Below are 17,119 nucleotides of genomic sequence, written 5' to 3' on the forward strand. Positions count from 1 at the left end.
CACAGATACACGCACACACAAGTTCACGGTTATTACTCAAATTGGTATTTATTCATGGCTGAGTGATGAATGATGAGTGTGATGAGTCTCACCTCTCCAGGTGGAATCCCGACACACAGTTGATCCACTGCCGGTTTCTGTTTCCGTTTAAACACCTGCAGGACATTTTGTATTTTTGGTCAAAAACACATGAAGTCAAGTGTGTGTGTGTGTGTGTGTGTGTGTGTGTGTGTGTGTGTGTGTGTGTGTGTGTGTGTGTGTGTGTGTGTGTGTGTGTGTGTGTTGGTGAGCTGCCGGAGCTCCAGGATGTCTCCGTGTCCGAGGCCGTGGACGATCCTCTGTCTCTCTCGGGCCACGTCCTCGTCCTCGTCTCCCAGTGCTCCCAGTTTGGTGAGTTTACTGACCGACCTGACGATGGACACACTCTGAGACCATGTAGTACTGCTGTGTACATGTAGTACTGTGTAGTACTGTGTAGTACTGTGTAGTACTGTGTAGTACTGTGTAGTAGTAGTACCTGGGTTTGATGCAGAAGCGGTACTGGATGAGGACGGTGATGATGAAGAACACCAATCCCTCCACAGCCATCGCAAACAGGTTCTTTCCCACCATGTCCCACTCCAGAGGGGAACGTAACTGGTTTTCACCTGAAACACACACAACCATTAAACAAGCACTAAACAACCATTAAACAACCATTAAACAACCACTAAACAACCATTAAACAACCACTAAACAACCACTAAACAACCACTAAACAACCATAAACAACCATAAACAACCACTAAACAACCATTAAACAACCATTAAACAACCAACCACTAAACAACCACTAAACAACCACTAAACAACCACTAAACAACCACTAAACAACCATTAAACAACCACTAAACAACCACTAAACAACCACTAAACAACCACTAAACAACCACTAAACAACCACTAAACAACCATTAAACAACCACTAAACAACCATTAAACAACCACTAAACAACCATTAAACAACCAACAACATTAAACAACCATTAAACAACCACTAAACAACCACTAAACAACCATTAAAAACCAAAACAACCATTAAACAACCACTAAACAACCACTAAACAACCATTAAACAACCACTAAACAACCACTAAACAACCACTAAACAACCATTAAACAACCACTAAACAACCATTAAACAACCATTAAACAACCATTAAACAACCATTAAACAACCATTAAACAACCACAACCATTAAACAACCATTAAACAACCACTAAACAACCACTAAACAACCATTAAACAACCACTAAACAACCATTAAACAACCAACCACTAAACAACCATTAAACAACCATTAAACAACCACTAAACAACCATTAAACAACCATTAAACAACCATTAAACAACCATTAAACAACAAAACAACCATTAAACAACCATTAAACAACCATTAAACAACCAACCACTAAAAACAACCATTAAACAACCATTAAACAACCATTAAACAACCACTAAACAACCATTAAACAACCACTAAACAACCATTAAACAACCACTAAACAACCATTAAACAACCACTAAAAACAACCACTAAACAACCATTAAAACAACCATTAAACAACCATTAAACAACCACTAAACAACCAAACAACCATTAAACTAAACAACCATTAAACAACCATTAAACAACCATTAAACAACCATTAAACAACCACTAAACAATCATTAAACAACCATTAAACAACCATTAAACAACCAAAACAACACTAAACAACCACTAAACAACCATTAAACAACCATTAAACAACCATTAAACAACCACTAAACAATCATTAAACAACCATTAAACAACCATTAAACAACCATTAAACAACCAACCACTAAACAACCATTAAACAACCACTAAACAACCATTAAACAACCATTCCAGTGTGGAGAAACCAGTTAGAACAACACACACACAGATCCAGGGTCAGCTGAGAACACAGCATGATGTCAAGGAAGAATGCACAATATGTGTGTAAACAACCACAAACAACCCAACCATGTGTGTGTGTGTAAACAACCATGTGTGTGTGTGTGTGTGTGTGTGTAAACAACCATTGTGTTACCAAATCTCTCAACCACGTAAACAACCACTAAACTTCACCATGTAAACAACCACCGAGACAAAGTAAACAAGATCAAACAACCATTCTTCAATGTCACTAAACAACCATCTCAACCATTAAACAAGATTAAACATGGAGTTTAATTAAAGATGGAGTTTAGATTTAAAATGGAGTTTAGATTAAAAATGGAGTTTAGATTAAAGATGGAGTTTAGATTTAAAATGGAGTTTAAACATTAATTAAACAACCATCTCAACATTCCAGATTAACTCTAAACTCCAGATTAAACAACTGATCTCCAAATTAACCACTAAACAACCAGATTAAACAACCATCTCCAGATTAAACTACAGTAAGTCACAGCCTGGACTCACGTTGTTTCCGAACAGCTCCATGACAAGGTGGAGATGCAACCATTAAACCGAAACAACCATGAGGATGTTGACGCTGGTGAGGACGAAACGTAGGCGGTGCTGGGGATCTTAAAGAGGAAGGAGGCCGGATACATGAGAGGAGTGATGGACCAGCTGGAGAAGAAGACACAACGGAAAACAACCATTCAACGACTAAAAGCTCCGGAAAATAAACTAAAGGGACCTTTAATGAAATGAAAATATAGAAATACAGAAAATGTTTGGAGTAAACTGCTGTTTAAAGTCTTGTGTAGTACTATGGAGTAGTGTGTGGTATATAGCGTGTAATATTTAGAAGTGTAGTATAGTACTCCGTATAAGTACTCTGTAGTAGTACTCTAATAGTATTCTGTATCAGTACTCTGTATCAGTATTCTGTATCAGTACTCTGTATCAGTACTCTGTAGCAGTACTGTGTGTCAGTACTGTGTGTCAGTACTCTGTAGCAGTACTCTGTAGCAGTACTCTGTATCAGTACTCTGTAGCAGTACTCTGTATCAGTACTCTGTAGCAGTACTCTGTATCAATAACCATTAAACAACCATTCTCTGTAGCAGTACTCTGTAGCAGTACTGTGTCTCTGACCCGTAGAGCAGCAGCAGCAGAGCGAGGACCGGCAGGTTGGTGGACGATACGTAAGCTTTTTGTTGGAAACAGATGAAGATGACGATGACCAGCGTTGCCGGGACGACGTAGTTACACTGTGGAGACACACAAACAACATCAATAACAACATCTATTGATCCTATCTGTTGATGTCATCCATGGGGAGAAGTCCAACTTGTAGACACCTACAAATATCTAGGCACAGTATTTGATAACCAGCTTAAATTTCATCCAAATACTGAGGTAATTGTTAAATTAAAGGGACAACAAAGAGTTCACCTGTTGAGAATGCTGAACTCTTTCAGTGTCTCTAAAGTTATTTTGAGAATTTTTTACCAATCTTTTATTGAGAGTCTTTTAACTTTTTCATTCATATGCTGGACTAAAAGTCTGTCAGTGAAGGACATGAATAGTTTAAATAAAATTGTGAAGATCTGCTCTCCAGATTAACTAAGATCACTGGCATCCAGCTCAAGAGCATAAGTTCATTGTGGAACAAACAAGCAGTCCAGAAAGCTAAATGCATTATCAGTCAGCCTGACCATGTCCTCAGTAAAGAATTTAAACTAATGCCTTCAGGGCGTCTACTGTTCAATCAGGACAAGAACAATGAGGTACTCCCACTCTTTTATCCCTGCAACCATCAGGTTACTAAATGATGACAAAAGTCAGGAGTAGGTGGAGAGCACACCAGTGTTGCTGGGTGTTTCCGGGGCAGGGTGGTTGTTACTGACGGGTTGAAATGAATTGTGAGTTAAATGTGTGTGTTGGACTGCCTTTGATATATGTTTTTGTCTATCTCTATTGCTATTTATTGTATTTATTTTATTAAGTAATTTATTATGTGAGACGGGAAACTGTGAACGAAATTGCCCATTTTGGGATAAATAAAGTTTTTCTAATCTAATCTAATGATGGTATCTATTGATCCTATCTGTTGATGGTATCTATTGATGGTATCTATTGATCCTATCTGTTGATGGTATCTATTGATCCTATCTGTTGATGGTATCTATTGATCAGGAGCATCTGGTTCTCACCATGTCCCAGATGAAGTTTGCCACCCAGTAGAGCAGCGGCTGCACTCCGCTGATGAACTGCATGTGTTTGGCTTTACTGACTCGCTCCTGGATGAGGAAGACCACGAAGCTGGCCGGGACGAAGGACATGGCGAAGATCACACAGATGGACACCAGGACGTCCACAGAGGTCGTTACCCTGGAGACGGACAGCAGGAGGAGTCAGACATGACAGAGAGACAGGTCGGTGTGGTTGATGTGAACCATGAAGTCAGTCCAACAGATCCAGACTTCCTCTCAGACCTAAAGCCTGACCTCAGGGGAGTGGGCTCAGGTGTACCCACTGTCAAGTTAATTAGTCTCAAGTTTACTACTGTCAGGTTAAGTCGTCTCAGGTGTGCTTCCTGTCATGTCAGCAGTCTCAGGTGTGCTTCCTGTCCGGTTAAGTATTCTCAGGTGTACTTCCTGTCAGGTGGTACTCACAGAGCCACCTGTGACAGCTGCTCCTTGGTGAGGTTCAGCGGGTGGTTGAAGGCCCGGATGCCGTACTGGGTTGGGTCGCTCCCCTCAGGTAGGTTGGCCCTCAGGATGCCGTTGTTCATCACGTTGATGAAGGACCCGATGCTGTGCCAGCCTTTGTTGTTGAACCAGATCTGAGGAGGTTCACATCTCGTTAGTCCTCCGTCATTAACTATTTAGTAGTTATAATATGAACAGAAGTAGTTTAGTAGAAACAAGCTTCTCCCGGAGCTTTCAACCACGTCACAGAGTCTTCTTCAGTCCTTTCTGATCAGCTGCTTCTCACCTTCACGTTGTTCTTTGTGTCCAAACCGTTGATGAAACCAGACAGACTGTCGAGGAATCGATCCGCTGCCGCTCCCTGAAACAGTTAATCAGGTTTTCAGGTTATCAGGTTATCAGGTAATCAGGTTAACATCCAGCTCTGCATTCATCAGAGAAAGTAGATCATCTAGTTTATTAACTTCATTGTTTTAGTTAATTAAGTTCATTTAGTTCTTTAACTAAACTTGATTAAATGAACCAAAGACTTCCTGAACCGACCTTCTGAAGCTCAAAGATCTTTCGGACTCGTTCGATGGCGTCGTCGATCTCATTGGCCGGTGGGAGGACCTGAGTGCTCCTGGCGCCCAATGAGAAGCCTCCGTACCTGCAGAGAGAACGCAGATCAAGGTGTAAAAAACAGGAAACGACGACAGTTTGTGGTTTACAAAATAAAAGCCGGAGAAAAAAAATACTGACCTGAACTCGTTCACCCAGACTTTGTTCTTCAGACTGAGAAGAGAGAGAGAGCAGCTTTAGTGAGGGAGTACTCTGAGTACTCTGAGTACTCTGTGTACTACTGGGTAAACTGTGTACTACTGGGTACTACCGTGTAACTGTGTACTCTGTGTACTATCAGGGAACTCTGTGTACTACCGGGTACTCTGTGTACTACTGTGTATTACTATTAGTTACTCTACAGTGTATTTAATGTGTATCTACAGCGTATCTACAGCGTATTTAAATCTATATGTTTTGTGTATATTGTGTGTACATGTACTGCAGTGTATTGTCTCACCTCTTGCCAATGATCTGAGCGTACGTCTTCACCAGGTAGTCAGAGATGTTTCTTCCAGTCAGGTTCTGCAGAGTGTCGGTGGAGCTCAGCTTCATCTGAACAACGACAGTCATTCCTTTAAAACTGTTGATTTTTAATAATAATAATAATAATAATAATAATAATAATAATAATAATAATTATTATTATTATTATTATTATTATTATTATAATTATAACAACAACAATACATTTCTCTGTGTATAAATGTTTTCTGCACACACACCACCAGAATATAATTCTGATCCTATAATATTTGCATTACTATCTTTGTGCTGGGGTTAAATCAACACGAGAACAGTGGCCTAATGATGCGTTCAGGTTCAGGTCTGGGTCAGGTGGTCTGACCTCGGGGGGGCAGTCCTCCGGCTCCAGCAGGACAGTCCGGCAGCATCTTCTTCTTGCCGTCGCAGCTACAGAAACAGGCCGGAGACGGATCCTCCATGGTCCAGTTTGAGGAGGTGAAAAGCTGCTGGAGGCTTTCAGGGACATCCGGAGTCCGCCAGTCCTCATCACCCATCGTACAGGGAGTGTCTCTGAGGGGGACACAAGGGACGGACAGGATTAATTCATCCTTAAAGAAACAGGAACTGAGGACCAGGGTTTTTATATATATTATATTATATATATAGAGAGAGAGAGTTTCTAACACAGGATTGACTTTCATAGGTTTATTTCAATACATATGTAGATTTATTAAAGCCATGTGTTCTTACGGGATGGGATATCCGTCCATGCAGCGAGTCCCGAAGCCCGGTGCGTCCAGCAGAGCGCCTAACAACTTCTGCATGTTGGCGTCTCCAGGAGCGTCGTCACTGACACACACAAAAAAAACCCACATACGAACATTTAACTCAGTCTGGACAATTTACTGCAGTTTACTACAGTGTGGGACAGTTTACTACAGTGTGGGACAGTTTACTACAGTGTGGGACAGTTTACTGCAGTGCAGGACAGTTTACTACAGTGCGAGACAGTTTACTACAGTGTGGGACAGTTTACTACAGCGTGGGACAGTTTACTACAGTGTGGGACAGTTTACTACAGCGTGGGACAGTTTACTACAGTGTGGGACAGTTTACTACAGTGTGGGACAGTTTACTACAGTGTGGGACAGTTTACTACAGTGTGAGACAGTTTACTACAGTGTGGGACAGTGTGGGACAGTTTACTACAGTGTGAGACAGTTTACTACAGTGTGGGACAGTTTACTACAGTGTGGGACAGTTTACTACAGTGTGGGACAGTTTACTACAGTGTGAGACAGTTTACTACAGTGTGGGACAGTTTACTACAGTGTGAGACAGTTTACTACAGTGTGGGACAGTTTACTACAGTGTGAGACAGTTTACTACAGTGTGGGACAGTTTACTACAGTGTGGGACAGTTTACTACAGTGTGAGACAGTTTACTACAGTGTGGGACAGTTTACTACAGTGTGGGACAGTGTGGGACAGTGTGGGACAGTTTACTACAGTGCGGGACAGTTTACTGCATTGAGGAACAGGTGTGTACCTGATGAAGGTGACCTGGTCCTCGTACATCCAGGGCTGCAGCTCCAGACTGGGATATTTTCCAAAAGGAGGGACGATGAGACTGAAGACCAGAGCGATGCACACAAACACAGCAGGAAGGACAATCTGTGAAACAAAATAAAGTTTTGAAACTTGAACAAATTTGCCAACAATGACAGGCAATATATATATATGAAATATATATGTATATCTATATATCTATATATAGATATTTATTTATTATCGGTCAGCGTACCTGAGCGAAGAAGCCCTTCCTTGAGCGTCGAGCGTACAGAAATCGTTTCCACATCAGAGCTATAAACTGCTGCTTTTTCAGACTCCAACCTTTGACCTGATACGATCCTTTACCGTCGGTACAGTTCAACCAGTCCGTCTCCCGGCACTCTGAGGGGTCACACAGGTCACATGATGCCACACAGGTCACATGACATAAGTGTGTATGTGATCATGTTATATGATCAATCAAACATCAATCAAACACCAATCAAACACCAATCAAACATCAGTCAAACATCAATCAAACGTCAGTCAAACAGCAATCAAACACCAGTCAAACATCAATCAAACATCAGTCAAACATCAATCAAACATCAGTCAAACATCAATCAAACATCAATCAAACATCAGTCAAACATCAATCAAACATCAGTCAAACATCAATCAAACATCAGTCAAACATCAATCAAACATCAGTCAAACATCAGTCAAACATCAATCAAACATCAGTCAAACATCAGTCAAACATCAATCAAACATCAGTCAAACATCAATCAAACATCAGTCAAACATCAGTCAAACATATTGTGTACCTGGATCTCCGTCAGACTCGTTGCAGTCCTTGTCGTCGTCCTCTGTTAAAGGTCTCAGACAGCTCTGATGGTCTCCTCCACCGAAGGCGTGAGTCCTCCTCCGCCTCCGGACAGGAAGTGTTCCATCTGAACGAACGAACACACACACACAGACACACACACACACACACACACACACACACACACACACACACACACACACACACACACACACACACACACACACATTAGGATGTAGTGAAATCTTACAGCATGTGTTGACTGGATTTCAGACTCTTATTTTGACATCGAGGTCAGAGGTCACTCCTCACCTGAGGGAACTTCAGTGTCGACTCCGTTATCTTCAGCAACTTTCAGGAAAATCTACAAATCAAAAAACAAACATTTAATAATATTCCTTTTCCCTTTGTGTTCTCCAGATGGGTATATGTATGTGTGTGTGTGTGTGTGTGTGTGTGTGTGTGTGTGTGTGTGTGTGTGTATGTGTGTATGTATATATGTATGTGTGTGTGTGTATGTATGTATGTATGTATGTATGTATGTATGTATGTATGTATGTATGTGTATATATATATATATATATATATATATATATATTATTTATTTATTAATAATTATAGTTCTTATGACATCACCTCCTCCAGCGTGGTGTCGGACACTCCGTAGCTGGAGATGCCGAGGTCGGTCAGCTTCAGGTCCAGGTCTTTGAAGAGCTCCACGAAGGCTCCGTCCTTGGCGGCGCTATACGGCAGGACGTAGGTCAGCTCGTGTCCGAGGTCCTCCACCAGGCGGGCGGCGGGGACATGACTCAGGATCAGACCCGAGACCAGGGACACGTCGGGACGCACAAAGGGGACGTTGCAGATGGACGCCGCTGGGCCGTTTTCTGAGGACGGAGACATGAGACACGGATCAGACCCACCTGGAGGTGAACGAATCAAACGCTCTGCAGGAACAGAGAGCTCACCGATGGGAGGAGCCTCACTTTCATGTTCGCTGCCGAGTCCGGCGTCACTGCTGCTGACGGAGGTACACTCCTCCTCCTGAAACACAGTACACACAGTACACAGTGAGTACACAGTGAGTACACAGTGAGTACACAGGGAGTACACAGGGAGTACACAGTGAGTACACAGTGAGTACACAGGGAGTACACAGGGAGTACACAGTGAGTACACAGTAAGTACACAGGGAGTACACAGGGAGTACACAGTGAGTACACAGTGAGTACACAGGGAGTACACAGGGAGTACACAGGGAGTACAATACTACACAGTGACAGTGTGAAGTGTAACTGCGGCGGAGACCTTCTTGGTGAAGGACACGGTGCTGGAGGAGTTCCTGCAGGAGCTCAGCGACGGCTCTGGTTCCTTCTTGACCAGCGTCAGGTAGTACCCCGTCCCCAGCTGGTTCTTCAGGTACAGAGACGAGCCCACGCAGCACAGCTTCCCATGAGAGATGATGGCGATCCGGTCGCCCAGGATGTCCGCCTCGTCCATGTGGTGTGTGGACAGGATGATGGTCCGACCTGACGGGAGGCAGGAAGTTAAATACAGTCTGTTGGGTTACGAGACCCAGTATGGTCCTGTCAGGACGACTCACCCTGTCGGTACTTCAGCAGCAGATCCCAGATCCCTCTGCGGGCGTAAGGGTCAACACCGGCCGTGGGCTCGTCCAGGATCACGACCTTCGACCCCCCGACGAAGGCCAGTGCCACAGACAGCTTCCTTTGCATGCCGCCGGACAGAGCACTGGTCCTGGAGGTGCGTTTGTGAGGCAGCCCCGTGTCCTGCAGGATCTGCTCGATCTCACCTTTCACCTGCTGCTCCGACAGGCCTTTGAGCCGACCGTAGAACCAGATGTGCTCCTCCACCGTCAGCCTGCAGGGGGCGCCACAACACACAACCCCGTCATGAAACATGTTAGGAACCAGAGAAACAGACTGAAGGCTGACCTGGTCATGTCTGAGGACTCACATGCTGAAGAGGACATTGTGTTGAGGACAGACTCCCAGACTCTGTCTGATGGCACTCAGCTCAGTCCGGATGTCTCTGCCCAGGATGTAGGCGGTACCAGAGGTCGGAGGGAACAGACCGGTCAGGATGGACCTGCAGGGACCGGATTATTTAGAGGAACATGCTAGATCTGTATAAGATCTAGTACCTGTCCCTGTATAAGTACCTGTCCCTGTATAAGTACCTGTCCCTGTCCCTGTATAAGTACCTGTCCCTGTATAAGTACCTGTCCCTGTTCCTGTATAAGTACCTGTCCCTGTATAAGTACCTGTTTCTGTCCCTGTATAAGTACCTGTCCCTGTTCCTGTATAAGTACCTGTTCCTGTATAAGTACCTGTCCCTGTATAAGTACCTGTTCCTGTATAAGTACCTGTCCCTGTTCCTGTATAAGTACCTGTCCCTGTTCCTGTATAAGTACCTGTTCCTGTATAAGTACCTGTCCCTGTCCCGTGGATGTGGTCCTGTACTCACATGGTTGTGGTCTTCCCGGCTCCGTTGTGTCCCAGGAAGGAGGTGATTTGTCCCTCGTAGAAGCCGAGCGTCAGTCCGTCGACCGCCAGCTTCTTCCCGTGACGGTAAACCTTCACCAGGTTCTCGATGTAGACTCCGGGTTCCAGGTGAGCCGGCTCCTCCTCTATACACACAGCTGGAACAAAAAACACATTACTGCTCTGTCCAGGAAGTCTCTTTCAGAATAAATGTCTTGTAGGTTTATAGGAGAATACTAATATAATTTGTAATCAGATTTTCCTCTGGTGTAGTGAAGCTGGTTTTGCTGGTTTGGGTTATTGTCTTGAGGTGCAGAGACTGATTTCCGGATCAGAAGTATCTTAGTACACAGCTGCACCTCGTTTGGTGAGAAGTACCATCTGGTTGTTTGGGAGACATGGACGAGCGTAGTGAGACGGCTGTTTTCCTGTTGATGGTTATTCTGAGCAGCTGTTCTAATTGGTTGTCCTGAGGGTTAGGGTTACAGAGCGGTGTCATGCTGCTGATTGTTGATGAACAGGGCTCAGGTGGTCCTCTATACTCAGGTGGTCCTCTATACTCAGGTGGTCCTCTATACTCAGGTGGTCTTCTATACTCAGGTGGTCTTCTATACTCAGGTGGTCCTCTATACTCAGGTGGTCTTCTATACTCAGGTGGTCCTCTATCAGTGAGTAACTGCTGTTCTGTCCCCGTTAGGTTTTAGTGCATAAATACCCACCACAAGTATCACCTGAAGACCAGGGGGAGTTTAGTTAGAGTCTGGTGAGGTGATGCTAGCTGTGTTTGAGCGGTTCCTGGTCTTAGTGTAATAGCTTAATCTGTACGGATCAGTTTGGGTTTTGTGTCTTTGGGTAGTTCAAGCTTGTTTCCTCTGTTATGGCTTCTGTGGAGGAGTTCTTGAGATCATTGGAGGAGTTCTTGGAGAGCTGCTTGTTGGATGTCAGACCTCAGTGGGATGCTCTTTGATGAGCCTGGTTTACTGAGGGAGACAATAGGATCTGGTGTTTCCTGCTGACAGCATGTTCTCCAGACTGTTTTGGTTTAAAATGGATATATTCACTTATCTGCGATAATGCTCTGGATGTTTCTGAAGAGTTGGACCCAGTTATGCTGCAGGTGTTTAACCTGAGAACTGCTGCTGTTTGGTGTGCAGTAGGTAATAATGGTTCGTATGGTCAGCAGGTTGGTAGTTAGGAGGGATGTGGTGAACGGTTGGTTGTTGTGTTTGGGAGGTGTCGCTTGGCCTGTCACCTCTCGTTCTAGGATCTCCATGAAACCTGGATTTTAAATCTTGTGCTGAATCAGATCACTGTGGAATCTCTCTGGTCTTTCTTCCTTCTCAGCTACACTCTTGGATGCTTCTTCATGCTTTGGAGTTGCTGGGTTGCAGAGTGAAGATTGGTCGACAGCTGGAGTACTCACTACAACCGGTTCGTATGAAATCTATTAATTTGGAATCTGATTGTCGTTGGCAGTAGATGAATGTAAGAGCTGTCGGTGTTTCTGGTGGGGGGTGACGACCCTTCTTTTCCACCAGGGGTCTGTGTCCTGTTTGTTGTCTCCTTTGTCTTTCAGGAAGGTGATGGTCAGCTCATGAACCAGACCTGAACCTGGTGTGGTTCTTCAGCTTTAAAGTCTCTCCACAGGAACATTGACGGTCTCTTCCTTGATGCTGTTTAGTTTAGTTTGCTCCTCACATTTCACACTTCCACACATGCTGACATCACTGATTACTGATTCTCCACCTTTGTTCAGTTTAGTTTATGTTTTCTTTGAATAAATGTGGTTATTTATGACTATGTCTTATCTCCCATTCATGTTGCAGCCTTTGAGCCGGGTTGTAACATATCTGGTTCCAGATGTTATTCCTGGTCTCTGAGAGTGCAGCTCTACCGCCACCGTGTGGTCTCTCTGAGTCACAGCAGTCTCACCTTCTGGGTTTTCCTTCCGGCTCAGCGGGACTTTGTTGGACTTTCCTTCTTTCTCTCCGAACCAGTAGGCCTTAGTGAAGGGGAAGAACCACGGTCGAGGGATCCCGTACTGACCTGAGACACACAGCAAATAAACCTCAGTGAAGCTCAGACTGATAGACAGAATACATATTTATTAATTTGATTACTTCTAATAAGAACAGAGCTAAAGGCTAGAAACCAGAGACACATTCCTCTTCTGTGTTCAGTGTCCACTGGCTGCTACTGACCAAAGTCTGAGCAGTTTAACTAAACTGTGGAAGGATTTTAAAGTCAAGAGGATTATTGTTATAATCATGGATTTGATGAAGAGTTATAATGTTTGAACATAATTTCCTTTCTTTAATATTTGAGAATATCACAAGTTTTTAAGTCTGTCTGAGCTTTAACTCTTCGGCGTCTGTTGACCGTGTTACACTTCCTTCTCTCACCTGGAAACACGGCCTCGATGTACCAGGTGAGGACTCCGTACAGGAAGGAGTCAAAGTACATGATGATGATGGCGGTGCGAAGGCTGAAGTCGTCCTCCTCCAGAGGACTGGACACCAGGTTCGTCCACTGGATGCCGACCCCCTGCTCCTCGAACAGGGCGAAGTACTCACAGCCGAACCCAAACGCCACTGGGGACAGGAGGCTCTGAGGGGGAGGAGACATGTGACCCACTCCGTCCAATAACAAGGCAGCGTCATGACAACAAACAAAGTGTGGCGATTTCTTACAGCGAAGACTTTGGCTCCGAAGCCGATGTAGTCCTGCCAGGCCACGCAGAGCACGTAGGGCAGGTAGAGGGTGAAGTAGATGATTCCTCCGCAGGCGGCGGCCAGGTTAGCACGGGCAAACGCCGTGCTGAGGAGGAAGCACTGCATGATGGTAACAACGGCGAAGGACCCGAAGAAGAGGAAGACCACGCCAGGGTCGCTGTAGGGCAGCAGGTTCCCCTTCTGTTCAGAGCAAAGGCAGTCATATCAGATCAATAAACCAGAAAGATGAACTGTTAAAGCCAAAATCACTTTGTTACAGACACTCTCTGATATTTGGATTCTTAAGATTTATTATCACATCAGACTAAAACAATAAATCACCACAACTAGCTGAAGAGTTAGCTACAGAGTTCCACAAGGTTCTGTGCTTGGACCCATTTATTCACCTAACACTGATTCCTTCAGACGATATTGTCAGAAAAGCCTTTCATTGTTATGCAGATGACACAGTTATATTTATCGATCAAGCCAGACAAATAAAATCGATTAAAGAATGAATCAATTGTCTAAATTGAAGACTGCTAATCAACTAAATGTTGCGGCTCTGCTTTGGACAAATCCGGTAAAAAAATAATTTATATAGCACATTTAAAAAACAGTGATCAAAGTTCTGTTAAATCAAATATAGCAGAGACATAAACACCAAGAACATAAAACCATAAGACCATAAAAGCAAAGGCATATGAAACTCAGAGTTAAAAGTCAAAGAACAAAATGTATTTTAAATCAGGATTTAAGAACAGGCAGTGTTGGGACAGCCTGATGTGAAAGGACAGATCTATGTCTGATGGCGTCTGATAGATGAGATGGAATCAGCCTTTGTAGAGGTTTATATGGAAACAATTAAACGTGTATTCTAAATTATATTATTTCATTTTGTATTGGGGGTTTATTGTCCCCTTTTTGTTTCAACATTATGATTTTCAATCTGGCAGCATAAAAGTTGCACATCAGCACCAAAATAAAAAAACTCAGATAACAGACCTAAATACATAAAAAAAAACGTTTTACAAGTACAAGTACATCCTGCGCTCACCTTCAGCAGCAGCACAAGCAGGCCGGCGCTGACCAGCAGAGGAATCAGACTGCTGATGAACCAGCTGAACCACAAGATGCCGTTGTTCAATCCCATAATCCTCATGGTCTCCTTCAGACGAGCCTCCTTCTCGTACACAACGCTCTTCAGGATGATCGCCACCGAGTACATCCACGCCAGAGTCATGAAGAGAGGCATGGAGCGGCTCATCACCCGCAGGAAGCTGGGACGGGAGGGACAAGAGAGACGGGTTAGGACAGAGGACATGACGGAACAGGTCAGGTCAGGATATGAGGGAACAGGTCAGGAACAGGTCAGGACATGAGGGAACAGGTCAGGAACAGGTCAGGACATGAGGGAACAGGTCAGGAACAGGTCAGGACATGAGGGAACAGGTCAGGACATGAGGGAACAGGTCAGGTCAGGACATGGAGGGAACAGGTCAGGTCAGGACATGAGGGAACAGGTCAGGAACAGGTCAGGACATGAGGGAACAGGTCAGGAACAGGTCAGGACATGAGGGAACAGGTCAGGACATGGAGGGAACAGGTCAGGTCAGGACATGGAGGGAACAGGTCAGGTCAAGACATGAGGGAACAGGTCAGGTCAGGACATGAGGGAACAGGTCAGGTCAGGACATGAGGGAACAGGTCAGGACATGAGGAAACAGGTCAGGAACAGGTCAGGACATGAGGGAACAGGTCAGGAACAGGTCAGGACATGAGGGAACAGGTCAGGACATGAGGGAACAGGTCAGGACATGAGGGAACAGGTCAGGAACAGGTCAGGAACAGGTCAGGAACAGGTCAGGACATGGAGGGAACAGGTCAGGACATGGAGGACGTGTTAAGACGTGAAGGACAGAATGTTCTCACATGTCGTCCACGTAGCAGGGATAAGGCATCTGCTGGATGTAGACGCCCGTCTTCTCCTTGGTGCCCGTCATCGCCCTGATGATGCCTTGCTCAATGACGTCCTGCAGGTACGAGAACCCGCCCCAGATGTACCGCATGTCCTCAAAAGGGTCGGCACGAGGACCCGGGTCCCAGTACCTAAAGGGAGGAGGAGAGACAACAGGACGGATGAAGAGCTGGAACCTTAAAGGAATTTCATCGTCTTCTGTCAGAGCTAGGCTAGCTGTTCCACCCGTTTTAATTGATTATGCTAAGCTAAGCTAACTAGAGAGTGGAAACAGTCTTAACATCTGTATTCAGACAGGAAGTGAAGACGAGGATTTATTCACATGTTCAACTGTTCCTTCAACTCTTAAATGAAATGTTTACGTAGTTGGACACGTTTGTCCTCAAATGAGACATCTGTCCCCACAATGACTGTAAACAAACACACCTCTCTGGCTCCTCTGGGTTGTTTTTATTGGAGTCATTTCAACACTTTCATGTGTGCGTGTAGGTGTGTGTGTGTGTCTGTAGGTGTGTGTGTGTGTGTGTGTGTGTGTGTGTGTGTGTGTTTGTCTTACGCGTCTTTGATCTTATTGGTCCTCTCCACGTTGTCGATGTCCATGCGGATCTTGTAGTTGAGTTTGGCCGGCAGCTCGGTGGCGTTGGGGTCGATGTCCGGGAACACGATCCCCGCCCAGAACTTCCTGTCCTCCAGCAGCACCATGGACTGGTTGACCAGTCGCTCCTCGCTGGAGACCGGCTCCAGTTTGTCCAGGTTCACACACTAACAAAGACACACACACACACACACACACACACACACACACACACACACACACACAGTCAGGTCATGTGATCTTTGTCCACCAATCACAGCACGGTCTGCAGAACCCGCCTGATGTAGTAAAGTACACACCGTCCCCACAACGTAGTGAGGTACACACCGTCCCCACAACGTAGTGAAGTACACACCGTCCCCACAACGTAGTGAAGTACACACCGTCCCCACAACGTAGTGAAGTACACACCGTCCCCACAACGTAGTGAGGTACACACCGTCCCCACAACGTAGTGAGGTACACACCGTCCCCACAACGTAGTGAAGTACACACCGTCCCCACAACGTAGTGAGGTACACACCGTCCCCACAACGTAGTGAGGTACACACCGTCCCCACAACGTAGTGAAGTACACACCGTCCCCACAACGTAGTGAGGTACACACCGTCCCCACAACGTAGTGTACAACGTAGTGAGGTACACACCGTCCCCACAAAGTGAGGTACACACCGTCCCCACAATGTAGTGAAGTACACACCGTCCCCACAATGTAGTGAAGTACACACCGTCCCCACAAATGTAGTGAAGTACACACCGTCCCCACAATGTAGTGAAGTACACACCGTCCCCACAAATGTAGTGAAGTACACACCGTCCCCACAACGTAGTGAAGTACACACCGTCCCCACAACGTAGTGAGGTACACACCGTCCCCACAATGTAGTGAAGTACACACCGTCCCCACAATGTAGTGAAGTACACACCGTCCCCACATTGTCAGTGAGCTGTGTGTGCTAAACAGACCCAGACCTCAGAGTGTGTAGTTCCCCACTGACCTCCATGAAGCGGGAGATGCTCATGACCGCCTGGTCCGTCTCGTTGAACACCTCCCTCCAGGTGAGGGCGCCGCCGGGCCTCTTGACTTCCCGCTTGGACAGGAAGTTGGAAATGTCATCCACGGTCCAGTCGGTGTGGGACAGCTGAGCGCCAAATAATCTGGCGGTGGCGTTGTTCTTCAGCAGAGTCTGAACGACCGATCGTGAATTTATTATATCATTTTACATATTACATAT

At 45.1% G+C, this 17,119-nt stretch overlaps 1 protein-coding gene across 1 annotated transcript in view; it reads right to left on the bottom strand.

The window, feature by feature from the left end:
• The window catches only part of abca1b (ATP-binding cassette, sub-family A (ABC1), member 1B), a 37,246-nt gene that overhangs the window by 4,737 nt on the left and 15,390 nt on the right, over positions 1-17,119 (bottom strand). The window contains 31 exon segments of the mRNA XM_054597159.1: positions 93-157; positions 284-408; positions 518-636; positions 2,529-2,555; positions 2,558-2,624; positions 3,096-3,211; positions 4,157-4,334; positions 4,619-4,788; positions 4,941-5,015; positions 5,198-5,303; positions 5,396-5,428; positions 5,715-5,829; positions 6,102-6,289; positions 6,470-6,568; positions 7,269-7,393; positions 7,524-7,672; positions 8,098-8,223; positions 8,409-8,460; positions 8,733-8,983; positions 9,065-9,140; positions 9,405-9,625; positions 9,700-9,977; positions 10,074-10,205; positions 10,584-10,758; positions 12,533-12,646; positions 13,003-13,207; positions 13,291-13,512; positions 14,369-14,591; positions 15,244-15,420; positions 15,846-16,051; positions 16,883-17,071. Coding sequence (XP_054453134.1) covers positions 93-157; positions 284-408; positions 518-636; positions 2,529-2,555; positions 2,558-2,624; positions 3,096-3,211; positions 4,157-4,334; positions 4,619-4,788; positions 4,941-5,015; positions 5,198-5,303; positions 5,396-5,428; positions 5,715-5,829; positions 6,102-6,289; positions 6,470-6,568; positions 7,269-7,393; positions 7,524-7,672; positions 8,098-8,223; positions 8,409-8,460; positions 8,733-8,983; positions 9,065-9,140; positions 9,405-9,625; positions 9,700-9,977; positions 10,074-10,205; positions 10,584-10,758; positions 12,533-12,646; positions 13,003-13,207; positions 13,291-13,512; positions 14,369-14,591; positions 15,244-15,420; positions 15,846-16,051; positions 16,883-17,071 — 4,404 coding nt within the window.

Source organism: Anoplopoma fimbria, chromosome 4 (assembly GCF_027596085.1).
Source record: "Anoplopoma fimbria isolate UVic2021 breed Golden Eagle Sablefish chromosome 4, Afim_UVic_2022, whole genome shotgun sequence".
Taxonomy (NCBI): Eukaryota; Metazoa; Chordata; class Actinopteri; order Perciformes; family Anoplopomatidae; genus Anoplopoma; species Anoplopoma fimbria.